Source organism: Hypanus sabinus, chromosome 20 (genome assembly GCF_030144855.1).
Source record: "Hypanus sabinus isolate sHypSab1 chromosome 20, sHypSab1.hap1, whole genome shotgun sequence".
In the NCBI taxonomy this organism is placed as follows: Eukaryota; Metazoa; Chordata; class Chondrichthyes; order Myliobatiformes; family Dasyatidae; genus Hypanus; species Hypanus sabinus.
Genome location: NC_082725.1, coordinates 55,525,387 through 55,539,148, shown reverse-complemented (window position 1 = coordinate 55,539,148; position 13,762 = coordinate 55,525,387). Strand labels below are relative to the sequence as shown.

The 13,762-nt window shown below is 43.4% G+C and overlaps 1 protein-coding gene across 1 annotated transcript in view; it reads right to left on the bottom strand.

Moving 5' to 3' along the window:
- LOC132378550 (GMP reductase 1) overlaps positions 1–13,762 on the bottom strand; it is an 88,405-nt gene that overhangs the window by 48,684 nt on the left and 25,959 nt on the right. The window contains exon 2 of the mRNA XM_059945535.1: positions 3,500–3,619. Coding sequence (XP_059801518.1) covers positions 3,500–3,619 — 120 coding nt within the window. The remainder of the gene's footprint in view (positions 1–3,499; positions 3,620–13,762) is intronic.

Below are 13,762 nucleotides of genomic sequence, written 5' to 3'. Positions count from 1 at the left end.
TCAGCAGGCCAGACAGCATCTATGGGAGGAGGTAGTGACAACGTTTTGGGCCGAAAACATTCATCAGGAGTGAAGTAACATGAGATAGTCGAGGGGGGATAAGAAGTGGGGGGAGGGATGAGGTAGAGAGCTGGGAAGTGATAGGCTGGAGGGAAATGGGCTGGGGGGAAGGTGGAGAATTATGGGAAATAAAAGAGAAAGAAAGGTAGGGCTGGGGGAGATTATAGTGAGAGGGAAAAGAGAGAGAAAGAGAACTCACTATAACTCCCCCCTCCCCACCTTCCCCCAGCCCATTTCCCAGCTCTCTACTTCATCCCTCCCCCCACTTCTTATCCCCCCTTGACTATCTCATGTTACTTCACTCCTGATGAATGTTTTCGGCCCAAAACGTTGTCACTACCTCCTCCCATTGATGCTGTCTGGCCTGCTGAGTTCTGCCAGCATTTTGTCTTTTTAAATAACAGTTTAAACTATGGTGCGTAGAGGTCAGTACATTTCCTAATCTACGTCCTCATTAGTAAGCTCTTAAAACAAGAATCCACAAACGAGTTGGCACACCTTGGTCCGATGGGTAAGCTTAGAATACTACAGAGAAATGCACATTTTAAAATTTTATTTAAAGTGACCTACAAAATTTGTGCTTCTCCAATATTATTTCATGATATTCAAAAGAGTTGTGGTAAAGGATCATGATAATGGTTTGAATTGAGCCAAAGTATTAAGAGATTATTTATAGTACCAAGTGTTGTAATGGTGGTTCTATGCCAAGTGCCTCATACTCTGCCAAGGGAAGGACAACATCCGTGTGAAAGTGATCACCACAGCAAGCTCTCACTAAACAAATTATGTGTGTCAGGAAAAATAAGAAACCTTGCGACAGATTCTGTTCCTGTAATGTTGGTGGGGAAATAATCAACAGTTCCTCTAATGGTGCAGGTGGGAACTCAGTGTTAGTACCAGTGGAAGTCAGTGGGTGGGTGGGCTGGCTCTCCCACACTGCGTCAGGTGATTATTTGGCATTTAGAATGCATTAATGTGATATACTACATTTCAAAACAAGCTTGAACACTGTCCAGGTCTTGGAAGTTGGAATGAGTTACATCCTGTCCCTGGGCAACAAATGGGTTCCATTTTTATAGGCATCCATAGTCTTTAAGTTGGAAAACAAAACAACAAATTTTTGCAATTTATGTCAGTGGCAACATATCAAATTCTGATTATGAAACGTAGAAACATAGAAAACCTACAGCACGATACAGGCCCTTCGGCCCTCAAAGTTGTGCCGAACATGTCCCTACCTGAGAAATTACTAGGCTTACCTATAGCCCTCTACTAAGCTCCGTTCCTATCTAAAAGTCTCTTAAAAGTCTGCTAAGAAAGAGGGGAAACTAGCTTTACCATTTGTTGGAACAAACGATCTACACACTCTAGGCTTTTGAATGTAATAATATTTCTGGGAGCTTGTTAGTGTGCAGGGGATGCCCACAAGTCTGGTATTTGTAACCTGAGGACGATCTGTACTTGTCACTGAGCCGAACACTGGAGTTATCTACAGAAACACCGGCCCTGGATCTATGAGAGTACAGAAGCTACCAGTTGAATAGAGGAATGGTGCTTTAAATGGGAATATTCCCCAGAGGAATAGTAACAGTGACATAATGAGGCAATGCTGATCATTTTCCTTAACCCCACCCCACGCCCTAAAGAGTACCTATCTCGTGCCAATATTGTTATTAACGATTCCTCAACAGGAGACCATTTACCCTTCTGTGTCTGTGCTGGCTCAAGACAACATTACTGTACACTCACTGTAACAATATATTCCATATTTCTGTTTCCATCATCAGCCATGAATAGTCCATGCCCCAAAATATCTTTCCAGAATTGAACCCAGGTCTTGGGCACTGAGAGACAGGAGCTCTACTACGTACACCACTGATCTTCTGGCTTCTTTCCTGAACCTGGTGAGCAGAGTGATCGATAACACAATGATGCAGGTCCGGTTAGATTCCTACATAATACAGCATATGTTGTGGTTGGGCTGCCACTCCCTCTTCTCTTCAGGCACTCCGCTCTTGTGCTCAGACATAAATTAACACTGTAGTGTCTGTAGCTGAACAGTTGAGATAGAAGGCCAGTTTAGAGGTGCACCCATGAGGAATTTGGTCAAAACTCAGTCTATTAAAAACACAATTATGATGCATAGTAACAGCAACTTTCCCACAACCATCAGCTTCTTGAACTGATCTGGACAACCCTATTCCTAAGTCAGCAATGACTACAAACCACCTCTTGCACTATATGGAATTATCATTAATTATGCTAAGCAAGCCAGTAGTGCAAAGTCTTTTTCTATGTTGTACTATTTACGTTGTGTGTTGTCTGAACCTACATGCCTACTTTAAGCAAGTTTTTCCATTGTACCTGTCTTCACTGTACTTGTGCACATGACAATATACTTGACACAACTTCCCTTAAATGTAGTTTAAGCAGTGAGTCACTCCCTGGTTTGATCCTGCTTCTGGCTTTGCACTTCAGTTGCAAAAAGCTACAGCAAAGTCTGAATTACTTTCTACTGTATTAACAATCTTTATTTTTCAGTGTTTCAGATTCCATCAATTAAAATTTTCAAGGAAGCTAATTTCCCCTGAGCTAAAGGACACTGACAACTGTGGTAGTCGTTTCCACTCTCCATACAATCATACCCGAGCCCATCTATCAATGCTGCCTAATACAAGTTTAGCATTTATTTCACAGCTCTGCATGTAGTTTTTTAAAAAAAAACTCTTATAAATAGCCTGGGTTACTTATACCTAGAAGTTTCTGTTCTACCAGAATGCAATATTTGTTTTAACACTTCTCGTCCTTTGGAATTTTGGAAACACGTCTTGCAAGGTACATGACCCAAACCATGTGTTTAGCAATTATACACAGCTGTTTTGTCCACACCCATGATTTGTACGAAGTTCACCCCGGTCTGAGGTTCAAGAAGCTTGCTTCAGGGTTCATTTGAATACAAAGACCTTCAACAGATCCATCATTCAGATTGGTGGTTTCAGTTTCCACTCCCTTCAGTCCGCCTTGCATGTCAACCATCTGTGACTGGTGAAGCATTTGTCCTGATCAGTACAGAAACAATCTCTGCACGGCAGCAAGGCTATTAGACACCATGCACAGTGATGTCCTCGGAGACTATAAACAGTTCTCCTCAAGTTAAACTCAACCAGTTGTGAGCTGGATGGTTCAGTACAATGGAACACTCACTGCATGTGCAAACTGTCCTTCACCAAATAAAGGAAAAATATAATGGCCTTGTTAAATGTAAAAATCAGAAGTAAAACAACAGCTGTGCTACACTTCAGAAGTACAATTCATCACCAGCAAAGAGAACAGGGTTATTAAACTGTCACCTGATACTGGCAAAACAACAGTCAGAATAACTCACCATCAAACTCTTACACACCAATGAAAGTTTATCCTGACGCAAGAAGTTACTCACCTTACTTAGCACCTCAGCCATTTTGAATGTACCAACTGTGTCCATGTTGGCCGCAATAATGGGGATCCCAGTGTAAGTCTGCTTAGAGTTCCGAAACATAAAGGTTCGCTTTAGATCCACCTGTACAGGAGAAAGGCAAACTTTGAAACATGCAACCCATTCTACACACTTAAAGAGTGTTTCAGTGCTGTTCTAGTATCATAGACTGCATTGAGAATCTAGGGAAGAGCCTCTGGTTTACATTGAGAGCGGTAATAAAAAGCTGCAGGATAGCAAATATTGTTCCTTTATTTCCAGCACTTTCTGTTTGTTTCTGTTTCTGTTTCTTGTTTGTGATAAGTCCTGCCTCATAGATGTAATCGTTTGTTTTGAGGTAACTAAGTGTATCAACAAGGGGGGCATGGTAGATGTTGTTTACATAGACTTCAAGGGACTTGATGAGGAACTGCAGTGATAGGCTGGTCCAGAAAGTTAGGAACCATGAGATCCAATGCAGCCCGACAAATTGGATCCAAAATTGACCTGGTAATAGGACGAGAGGGTGGAGACAGAGGATTGGAAATCTGTGACCAGAAGTGTACACAAGGATTGTTGTTGGGACTCTTGAGGTTTAATCATTAACAATGACAGCTTGGATTTGAATGCAGAAGGTATGGTAAGATTCCAAATGAGGCAGATTAGTGTGGATAAAACCCAGGGCCTGACAAAGTGTTTTCTCAGACTCTGTGGAATGCCAGTAAAGAAACTTCAGGGCCCCTAGCACAGATATTTAAAAGATCCTTAGCAACAAGTGAGATACCATAGAATTGGAGAACAGCTAAAACTGTTCTGATGTTTTAGAAAAGTTCTAAGAATAAGTCAGGAAATTATAGACCTCATTGTGAGCCTGACATCAGCAATGGCAAAGTTATTCAAAGGTAATCTAAGGGAGCAGAGACATGAATATTTGGTTAGACAGGACTAATTAGGGATAGTCAATATGACTTTATGTGTGGAAGGTTGTGTCTAACCAAACTTGGGAGTTTTTTTTTGGAAGAAGTTACCAGGAAAGTTGATAAAGGCAACGCTTTCTTCGACACCACCATTCCAAATGTCATAATCATAGAACAACACAGCATAGAAACAAGTCCTTCAGCCTATTTAATCCATGGCAAATTATTAATCTGCACCATCAATCTGCACTCAGACAATAGCTCTCTTTACCCTTCCTATCCAAATATGTACATGCCACAGGAAACATGGTGAGTGAAGAATCTGAGAGGAGAGAGAACAAGAATGGGATAGTTAAATAAATCAAATCATTGCGGGGGGAGAGGAGGGTGAGAGGAGATGGGAGGGGAGAGGCACACACAAGACTAGTTAACTTTTCTGGAACGTGACTGTGTTTGAAAACAACGTTTGGAAGTATGGTGCCATACAATGAAGTGACACGAGCAAGGGAGGTCATACATTGAAAGATTTTGCACTGGCAAATCAAATTTTGTATAATATTCATGTTCCAACTTCTCTGACTGCAATGAGTGCAAAAGTGTTTAATTTATTACCCATTCCGGTGGAACCTGCAAAGCCTGGTGAAAAGCCTAATGTGGATGTTGTTAAAGTCTTAAAGGGTCACTATTCTCCTAACCCTTTGATCATTGGTGAGAGGTTTAGATTTTATAAAAGGAATCAGGAGGGCGAACCTATTTCACAGTTTGTGGAGGTTCTGAAGCAAGTGTCTGAACACTGATCGACAGGTTAAGTGATAGACTCATAAGTGGCTGCAAACTGAGGCAATTCAGAACACAGACCAACATTACAGAAGGCAATTGAGAAGACAATTGAGATCTGTGGAGATGGAACTAAAGAAGCACACATATTAAGCACATCTTCCCAAGTTCATGAGTTTTTACTGACTTTGAGAATATGAGCTACTGGCTATCAAAGTTGTAGCTGTGGCAAACTGATTTTTGGCAAAACTATGAACAAGATGGAGCACACTGAGGACTGACCGAGTGACTCTCACTCTGTGGTTGAAGATGCTTTGTGTGTTTTATCTATTTCAGGACACAGGCAGCTACTGGGTGACCCCGCAGTTCACTGGAGCCACAGTGAGCATGCAGGTGGACATGGTTGCTGCAGTATCACTGGTGGCAGAGAAAGTTTACAAGGGGAAATTGCAGAAGGGGCAAGGTTAATTTTAAGACTTACACTGGTGAGGTTGTTCCAGTGAGGGGGTAGTACACGTTACAGTGAAGATTAACAAGAGAAAAAAACTCCCACTGTACATTGTTAAGAGGCCCCATGTACCACCTAGGCACTAAGAATTCAGAGAGTACATTGTTAAAGGCACTCATGGTTGGAGCAGCTCAAATTCAGCTGGCAGGAAGTGCACTTGCTTGGTGGGAGCACTAGTCTACAAGAGGTATTGAAGAAACATGCAGAGATCTTCAACAGAGAACTGGGCAGTATGAAAGGAATCATTGTTAAGCCCCACACAACACCCAAATGCCTGAAAGCAAGACCTTTCCGTAACCAAAAGGTAGTGGGTGACTTGAAAAGACTGGCCCAGACTAAGGTAACGGAACCAGTGCATGCGAGTACAAATCCAGTGGTTCCTGTCCTGGAAAGGGATGGGTCTTTTAAGTCTTTGTGGACAACCATTAACCCAGTCCTTATGGTTGAACAATGTCCTCTTTCCCTCATTAATGGCCTTTTACCAGGATTGGCTGGAGGATAAATAAAGTTAACCTGTGTTAAGTATTCTTGCAGACCTATGTTTATTTGTTCATTTATTGAGACGCGGTGCAGAATAGGCCCTTCTGGCCCTTTGAGCCGTGCCACCAAGCAATTTAACCAGAGTCTAATCACAGGACCAGTTACAACGATTAATTAACCTACTAACCAGTACATCTTTAGACTGTGGGAGGAAACCACAGCACCCAGAGGAAACCCATGCAATCAGGGGGAGAACATACAAACTCCTTAGACAGCGGCAGGAGGCAGAGTGACAGTCATAGTGGATGTTCATGTTCACGTAGCGAAGGCTCCTGTACTTCCTCTGTGGCGATGGGCCAGATGCTGAGCGGGTTGACAGAGGTGCAATGCTCTTTGGATAGTTGCAATACTCGGCTGCTGAGGACCACAATTGTACTGATGAAGACTCAGTTATACAGATCAGAAACAGCTCTTCCGTCTGTTACGGATTCAGCAACAATAAATATATGTGAGGCAGGGGTTTTTTTAAATAACAAATAAAACATTTATTAAACACTGAAAAACAAACCCCCAAAAGTAAACAAACCACTAACGTAACCGGAAATCAGCAGCTGTGCGGCAGCTTAAACAGTTCTTAAAGCAATAAGGCGAAAACAGTTCTCAAAGCAATGTTGCAAAAACAGTTCTTCAAAGTAGTACTGCAAAAGTTCAAAATGCTTACAGTCCATTAAAGGAGAGACTTTTTAAGATGATTTAAATTCTCTTTCACGTCGCGTTGTTGCGGTTCCCAGTCGAACTATACTTTTCCCAGAGAATTTACGAAGATGAAAATGAAACGGCTTAAAGGCACTGACCCTTTCTGCTACTATTCCCAGGGGTTACCGCAGGGACAGCCAATGAATTCCTTCTGAATGAGGATCAAAAACCTGTTTCGCCATCGAAATCGACTTTCCTTGATCTTTTAGCTCCCGAACTCAGATCTTCACTCTCCACTGATTTTTAACTGGCAGTATTATAAAGAAACTGCCGGCAATGACCTTTTAAACTTTAGGCATTAACTAAAACTCCACCTTTCAACCAATCTGCGTCATAATATTGGACCACGCAGTGGCATGGAGTCAAAATGGCAAATCCAGCCACGAACTGCCCCTCCTCACAGGGAGGGGTCCTCCATTTACACCCTGATAAAAAAAACCTGTCACATGACCTCTACTGGTGGGAAAATGACATCACTCCACCATCATAAGACCACTACCTTAAGTCTAGTATAGCTTCAACATCACTGTCACGTGACAAGTACATGATACCCACGGGTACGTAACAGGTCCAAGTTGTCCGTACCCGAACTGTCTATGAGCCATCCCCATTTGCCTGCATTTAGTCGATATCACTCTAAATGTCTTTTAAATGCTGTTATTGTCTCTGCTTCCACCAGTTCCTCTGGCAGTCTGTTCCATATACACATCACACTCTGCATGGAAAAGTTGCCCCTCAATCCACTTAACTTTTCCCATCTTGGTAAAAAGAATATGACCACTTATCTATGTCCAACCTGAAGAGTTAGACTGTATTTCTCCTGCTAATTCCCATCTTGATAGTAATGTTTTCAAAGTGTTTTTAACGTGACACCAACACTTTGAAAACAATGCCATCATGATGGGGATTAGCAGCAGCAATACGGGGGCAGGACAGGGATCTGGAAATGGGATTGGTTTGTTATTGTCACATGTACTGAGATACAGTGAAATGCTTGATGTGCATATTGTTCATTCAGATTAAATCATTACACAGGGCATTGAGGCAGAACAAGACAAAACAATAACAATGCAGAATGAAGTGTAACAGTGACAAGAGGAAATGCAGTGCAGGTAAACAATAAGGTGCAATCTCATAACAAGGTGGATTATGAGGTCAAGAGTTCATCTTGTCATACTGGGGAACTGGCCTTGAGCCTGACGGTACGTGTTTTCAGGCCTTTATATCTCCTGCCCGGTGGAAGAGGAGAAAAAAAAATGTAAGTAATGGATGGGGTCTTTGACTTTGCGGGCTGCTTTACTGAGGCAGCAAGAAGTACAGACAAGTCCACAGAGGAGGCCGGTTTTTTGTGATGTGCCAAGCTGTGTCCACAGTTTCTTGCAGTCACATGCAGAGTAGTTACCATACCAAGCTACTGAGCACCCAGACAGATGCACTGATAAAAACTGGTGAGAGCCGATGGGGACATGACAAATTTCTTCAGCCTCTTGAGGAAGTAGGGTTGTTATATCTCATTTTAAAATCACATAGCAGGAAAGGCACAAGATCAGATATTGACAGCTTTAGGGGCATCAGAGATCTCAAGGTGACATCAATAAGTAATGACCAGCTTGGATGGGAGTAATCAAATATTCCCCTTTAGAACTGTTACAGCTGAAATTCACGGTCAAAGCCATGGTATGTACTGTTTAATCTTTATTCATCCCATTATTAATGAGGGAGGCTACACCCAGGTGTATCTGTTGTGACAGCACCTATTGCAGTCGGACAATGGCAGGTCGAGAATTCTGATGACCCCTGCCAGCCATTAACCCTGATTACCACCATTCACATACCCTTTACGCCCAAGGAGAAGAAGAGCATTTGGTCAGAGCTGCCTGCATTTAAAATTGCTTCTGGGAATTCAGAGTTCTGGCGCAAGCTCCAAGAAATGAATGAAATTCACCAGATGCATCCAAGAGATGCACACGTGTTGATAAAGCAAAATGGCTGAGGAACACGTGGCCAGGGAGTAAAGGAAGATACACGAGCCGCTACCGGGAGTGCCTGTAATGAAGAGAGAGATCATTGCTTTAGAGGGAAGTGAGGCAGCAAGCAGGGGAGGTGCGAGTAACTGGGAACAAAAACATCAGTGGTTCAGAGAGCTGTTGAACCTGCCATGGATTATGCAGAGTGTAAATAGCAAGCTTTTGAAGAGGATAATCCAGGAAGGCATGATCCAATCTTCCTGAAAACACTGAAGGCAGGCCTGAGGTCAGCTCACCAGTAAGTTCTGGGTTTGGAGAGAGCAGAGGGATTGACTTACCTCGAGATAGTATTCTGGGCCAGAGAGATAGACCAGAGGAGGGGTAAGAGAACTTGTAAAGTGGCTGCAGTGGATGTAGCTGCTGCGATGTCACAGGAGATAAAGTTTGTACATCAGCAACGGGAGTGCCAGAATAGATGTAAAAAGGTGAAGTTGATTTTTTACAGCTGCAGACTGGTTGGAGGCACTGCCCGAAAAAAAATGAAAGGTGTGGGGGAGGGTGTCACCCATCACAACGGCAGCAGTGCCCCCTCTGTCTGATATGATTGTCGAATGGACTGCATCTAGGTCAGGCAAGTGGCTGGCAGCAGGCTCCATTGGTCACCCACAGAAGTTCACAAGAGGTTTATTAGGAGAGTGTGATTGTGAAATGTTAGTGGACACAGGGTCTTCAGTGTCGATGAAGAATCTATCCTTGCCCCCTACTGGAGAGGCAATTTACATTACCAGTGCAGGGGTGAAACAGTGAGGGCAAAGAGAAGCGAGTTTCAGATACTCAAGATAGAGGGAGTGAAGATTCCTGTAGATTTTTGGGTGTTCCTAAACAATGAGGGTAGTGTCCTGGGAATAGACACACAAAGTAAGGCAGGTGTTATCACAGACTCAGGAAAAGAAGAAAAACAGGGACAAGGCGGACAGGGAGCATAGAGGGCCCATAGAGCTGACAACATGACCCACAGGGAGACAGCAATTCCAGACAGGCTCAGGGGATAGGAGACAGGATGTGCATCATGTCGGGGCCTGCAAGGATCGGGGCCAAACATAGTCAGGAAGTGTTAAAGCAGTGCAACTGTTTGCCGATGTAGCAGCAATTAAAGTGAAGACACAACAGTGAGGGGAGAGCGAGGGGCGAGCGAGGAGCGAAGAGGGGAACAAGCAGGCAGATCATGGGGACAAAGAAGAATGAGATAACAAAAATCGAAAGTGTATAGAAAAGAGCTACTGGAGCCAATTCCATATTAATGAGGACGTGAAGGACCACTGTAAGTTAAAGGACTGAGCAGTGACGTATTGCTGATCAGGGAAAGCCAGAGGGAGGGACAGTAATCCTCCCACAGACAGGTGACCAAGTCATGGCAAGGGAGCTCCTTGAAAGGGCAGGACTGGCTTCCAGGTGGATGGGACCACAGGTGCTGCTTCTGACAAGTGACACCTGTGTTTGTGTGCAGACCAAGCGAGGCAGCTGGTGGAAACACTGGACTCGGGTCAAACGGTATGACTCACCTTCTTGTCACCTTCACTGACAGAACAAGGGACACAATAACAATGGCGTTACAGGAAATTTAATTGATGAACAGCAGCCTGTTGCTTCACATCTAACCACTCCTGACTGAAGCTGACCTGCAGATGAAAGGAAGGGAATGCAAATGCAGAAGACACAGAGCACGTCAGAAAGCTGTGAAGAGCGCATTCAAGTATAACAGTAACGGTACTTTCTAATGGAGGCCATTTCTGAGAGGTAGATGGTTGGCTATAAAAGTTCTAAGTAAATTTGCTATCAAAGTACATGTCGCCATAACAACCCTGAGATTCAATTTTCTTGTGGGTATTCACAGTAAATACAAGAAACAACAGAATTAATGAAAGACAGCACCCAACAGGACAGGCAAAAAAATCAATGATAACCAACTGCAAATACAAATTTTTTTAAAAATAGTAATAATAATAAATAAATATCAAGAACATGAGATGAAGAGTCCTTGAACCTGAGTGCATAGGATGTGGGAACAGTTCAGTGATCTTGAGTGGTTATCCCCTCTGGTTCAAGGATCTGATGGCAGCAGTGAGAAGAGGACATGGCCTGGACGGTGGATATCTGTGATGATGGATACTGCTTTCCTGCAACAGCGTTCTGTTTTGCTGCGCTCAATGCTGAAGGTGGCTTTACCCATGATCGATTGGGTTTTGTAAAACTACGTTTTGTAAGCTTTTCCATTCAACGGCAATGGATGTGATTCAACCAGTCTCCCCCACACATCTATTGAAGTTTTAGGTGACATACCAAATCTTCACAAACTTAAGAAAGCAGCAGCATCCCCATGCTTTCTTTGTAATGGCACTTGTGTGCTGGAACTAGGACAGATCTTCTGAAATAACTGAGTAATTTAACCTTGTTGACCCTCCACTTCCCCCGCTCAGAACTGGCTCATGGATAGATCAGGTGAGAAAGACTTTGGGAAAATAGACAGGCAGCGATCCCGAGTTGTGGCTGGGGCATCAAGTTCCACACCTCAATGGCTAGGCAGACAGAGGAAGAGAAGAAATTGCACACAGTGTGTGAAGGCAGCCATTCCAGCCTGGAATGGGAGTGAGCACAAATGAGCCAGGCCCTTTCAGTGGGTGGGCCAGCAATCAAAAAGACAGTCCAGGAGGGGTGTGCCACTGCAGCAGAGATCAAAGGGACTGAGAGACTTGTTGTCAGATTATTCTGATAATACACATTCCATGCCATAATTGTGAACTGCTGCTTGTGAACCTGATAGTTACCTTGCTGGTAACCCCTCTGCACTGAATAGCTGCTGATTACCACTGCAGAGTTTTGAGCAAGTGGGTATTTAAGGGGCGAAGGTAGGGGAAGTAAACCACAACGAGCCAGCAGGGAAGGAGGCAAGAAGCACATGAACGACAAAGCTGCATTTTAAAGACTGGTTGACATTGGGAGGTATCCAAGTAGATGTGATCAAGTTTCTGGAATGCTTTATTGACCTCTCTGCTTAGTCTTGTTGCTACTAGGTAGGGATGATAGTGCTAAATGTAGATGCATAGAGGGAAGTGATGGGTTAGTAATTAGGGAAGGGATTCAAAGTGAAAGGCATTTTTGCTGCCCGACTTAATTAGATCCTCCATAAAGAGACTTTTAGATGGGTACATGGAGCTTAGTAAAATAGAGGGCTATGGGTAAGCCTAGTAATTTCTAAGGTAGGGACATGTTCAGCACAACTTTATGGGCTGAAGGGCCTGTATTGTGCTGTAGGTTTTCTAAGTTTCTATGTTTTAAAGTTTGTCCTTCCTGAGACAGTTGTCAGTCTAGGGGCCAGAGAAGTATGCATTCAGGAGTATTCTGGAGTTATACCATTATAGCAAATACTAATTCAAGCCAGAGCCAATTTTCAGTTGTTATTGTAAATTGCAAGCAGTAAATTGAAGTTTAAAGCACAGGAAGGCCTGCAGTCTTAAGAGATTGCGTCATTGGTTGGTATGGTAGTGTAGTGGTTAGCACAAGGCTTTACAGTTCAGGGGACCCAGTTTCAAATCCCACCACTGCCTGTAAGGAGTTTGTATGTTTCCTCTGTGACTGTATGGGTTTCCTCCAGGTGCCCTGTTTTCCTCCCAGTCCAACGACTTAACAATTGGTAGGTTAATTGGTCATTATAAATTGTCTTGTGACTAGGTTAAGGTTAACTCAAGGGATTGCTGGGTGGTGGATCGAAGGGCCGGAAGGGCCTATTCTGCACTGTGTTGATAAATAAATAAGCAAACACAAGAGATTCCACTGATGCTGAAAGTCCAAAGAAATACACACAAAAAGCTGGAGGAACTCAGGAGGCCAGGCAGCATCTACGAAAAAGAAAAAACATCCAAACATTCACATTGAGGCTCTTCATCCAGACTGGAAAGGAAGGGGGAAGACACCAGAATAAAAAATGAAGGGAAGGAAGGAAGAGAGCTAGAAGGTGATAAGAGAAGCCAAGTGGGTGGGAAAGGTAAAGGACTGGAGAAGAAAGAATCTGACAGGACAGGAAAGTGGACCATAGGAGAAAGGGAAGGAAGAGGGGCACCAGATGAAGGCGAGGAGAACAGGATAAGTTCAGGGAGGAAAAGAGGGAGGAGAAAAGTAAAAAAGAGAAAAGATTACCGGAAGGAGAAAATGGTGTTCATGCTAACAGACTGGAGGATATCTACATGGATTTTGAGGTGTTGCTCCTGCACCAAGAGTGGCCTCATCATGACAGAAGAGGCGGCAATATATTGACATGGCAGAATGGGAATGGGGATAGGAATTAAAATGGTTGGCCATCTAGAAATTCCACTTTGGTAGATTGAGCTTGATAAAGTGGTCCCCAATTTACGTCAGCCTCACCAAAGTAGAGGGGGCTACATTGGAACCACTGAAACAACAGATGATCCCAACAGATTTGCAGGTGAACCTGGAATGACTGTTTGGGATCCTGAATGGAGGCAAGGGAGAAGGTGAGTGGGTAGATGTAGCATCTGTGTTGCTTATAGCAAAATCTACCAGCAGGGAGATTAGTAGGGAGAGATGAATGAACAAAGGAATTACAGAGCCAACAATTCTTTCAGAAGCTGAAGAGTTGGGGGGTTAAGTAAAGAGGTGTCTGGTGGTAGGATCCCATTGAAAATAGCCGAAGTTGTGCAAAATGATGTGTTTGATGAAGAAACTCATGGGATAGTAGGTGAGGATACGAGGAACTATATCACTGTTAAGGTGGCAGGAAGATGGCATCAGCCGAATGTTAATTCAATGTTAATCCAGACAACTCTAT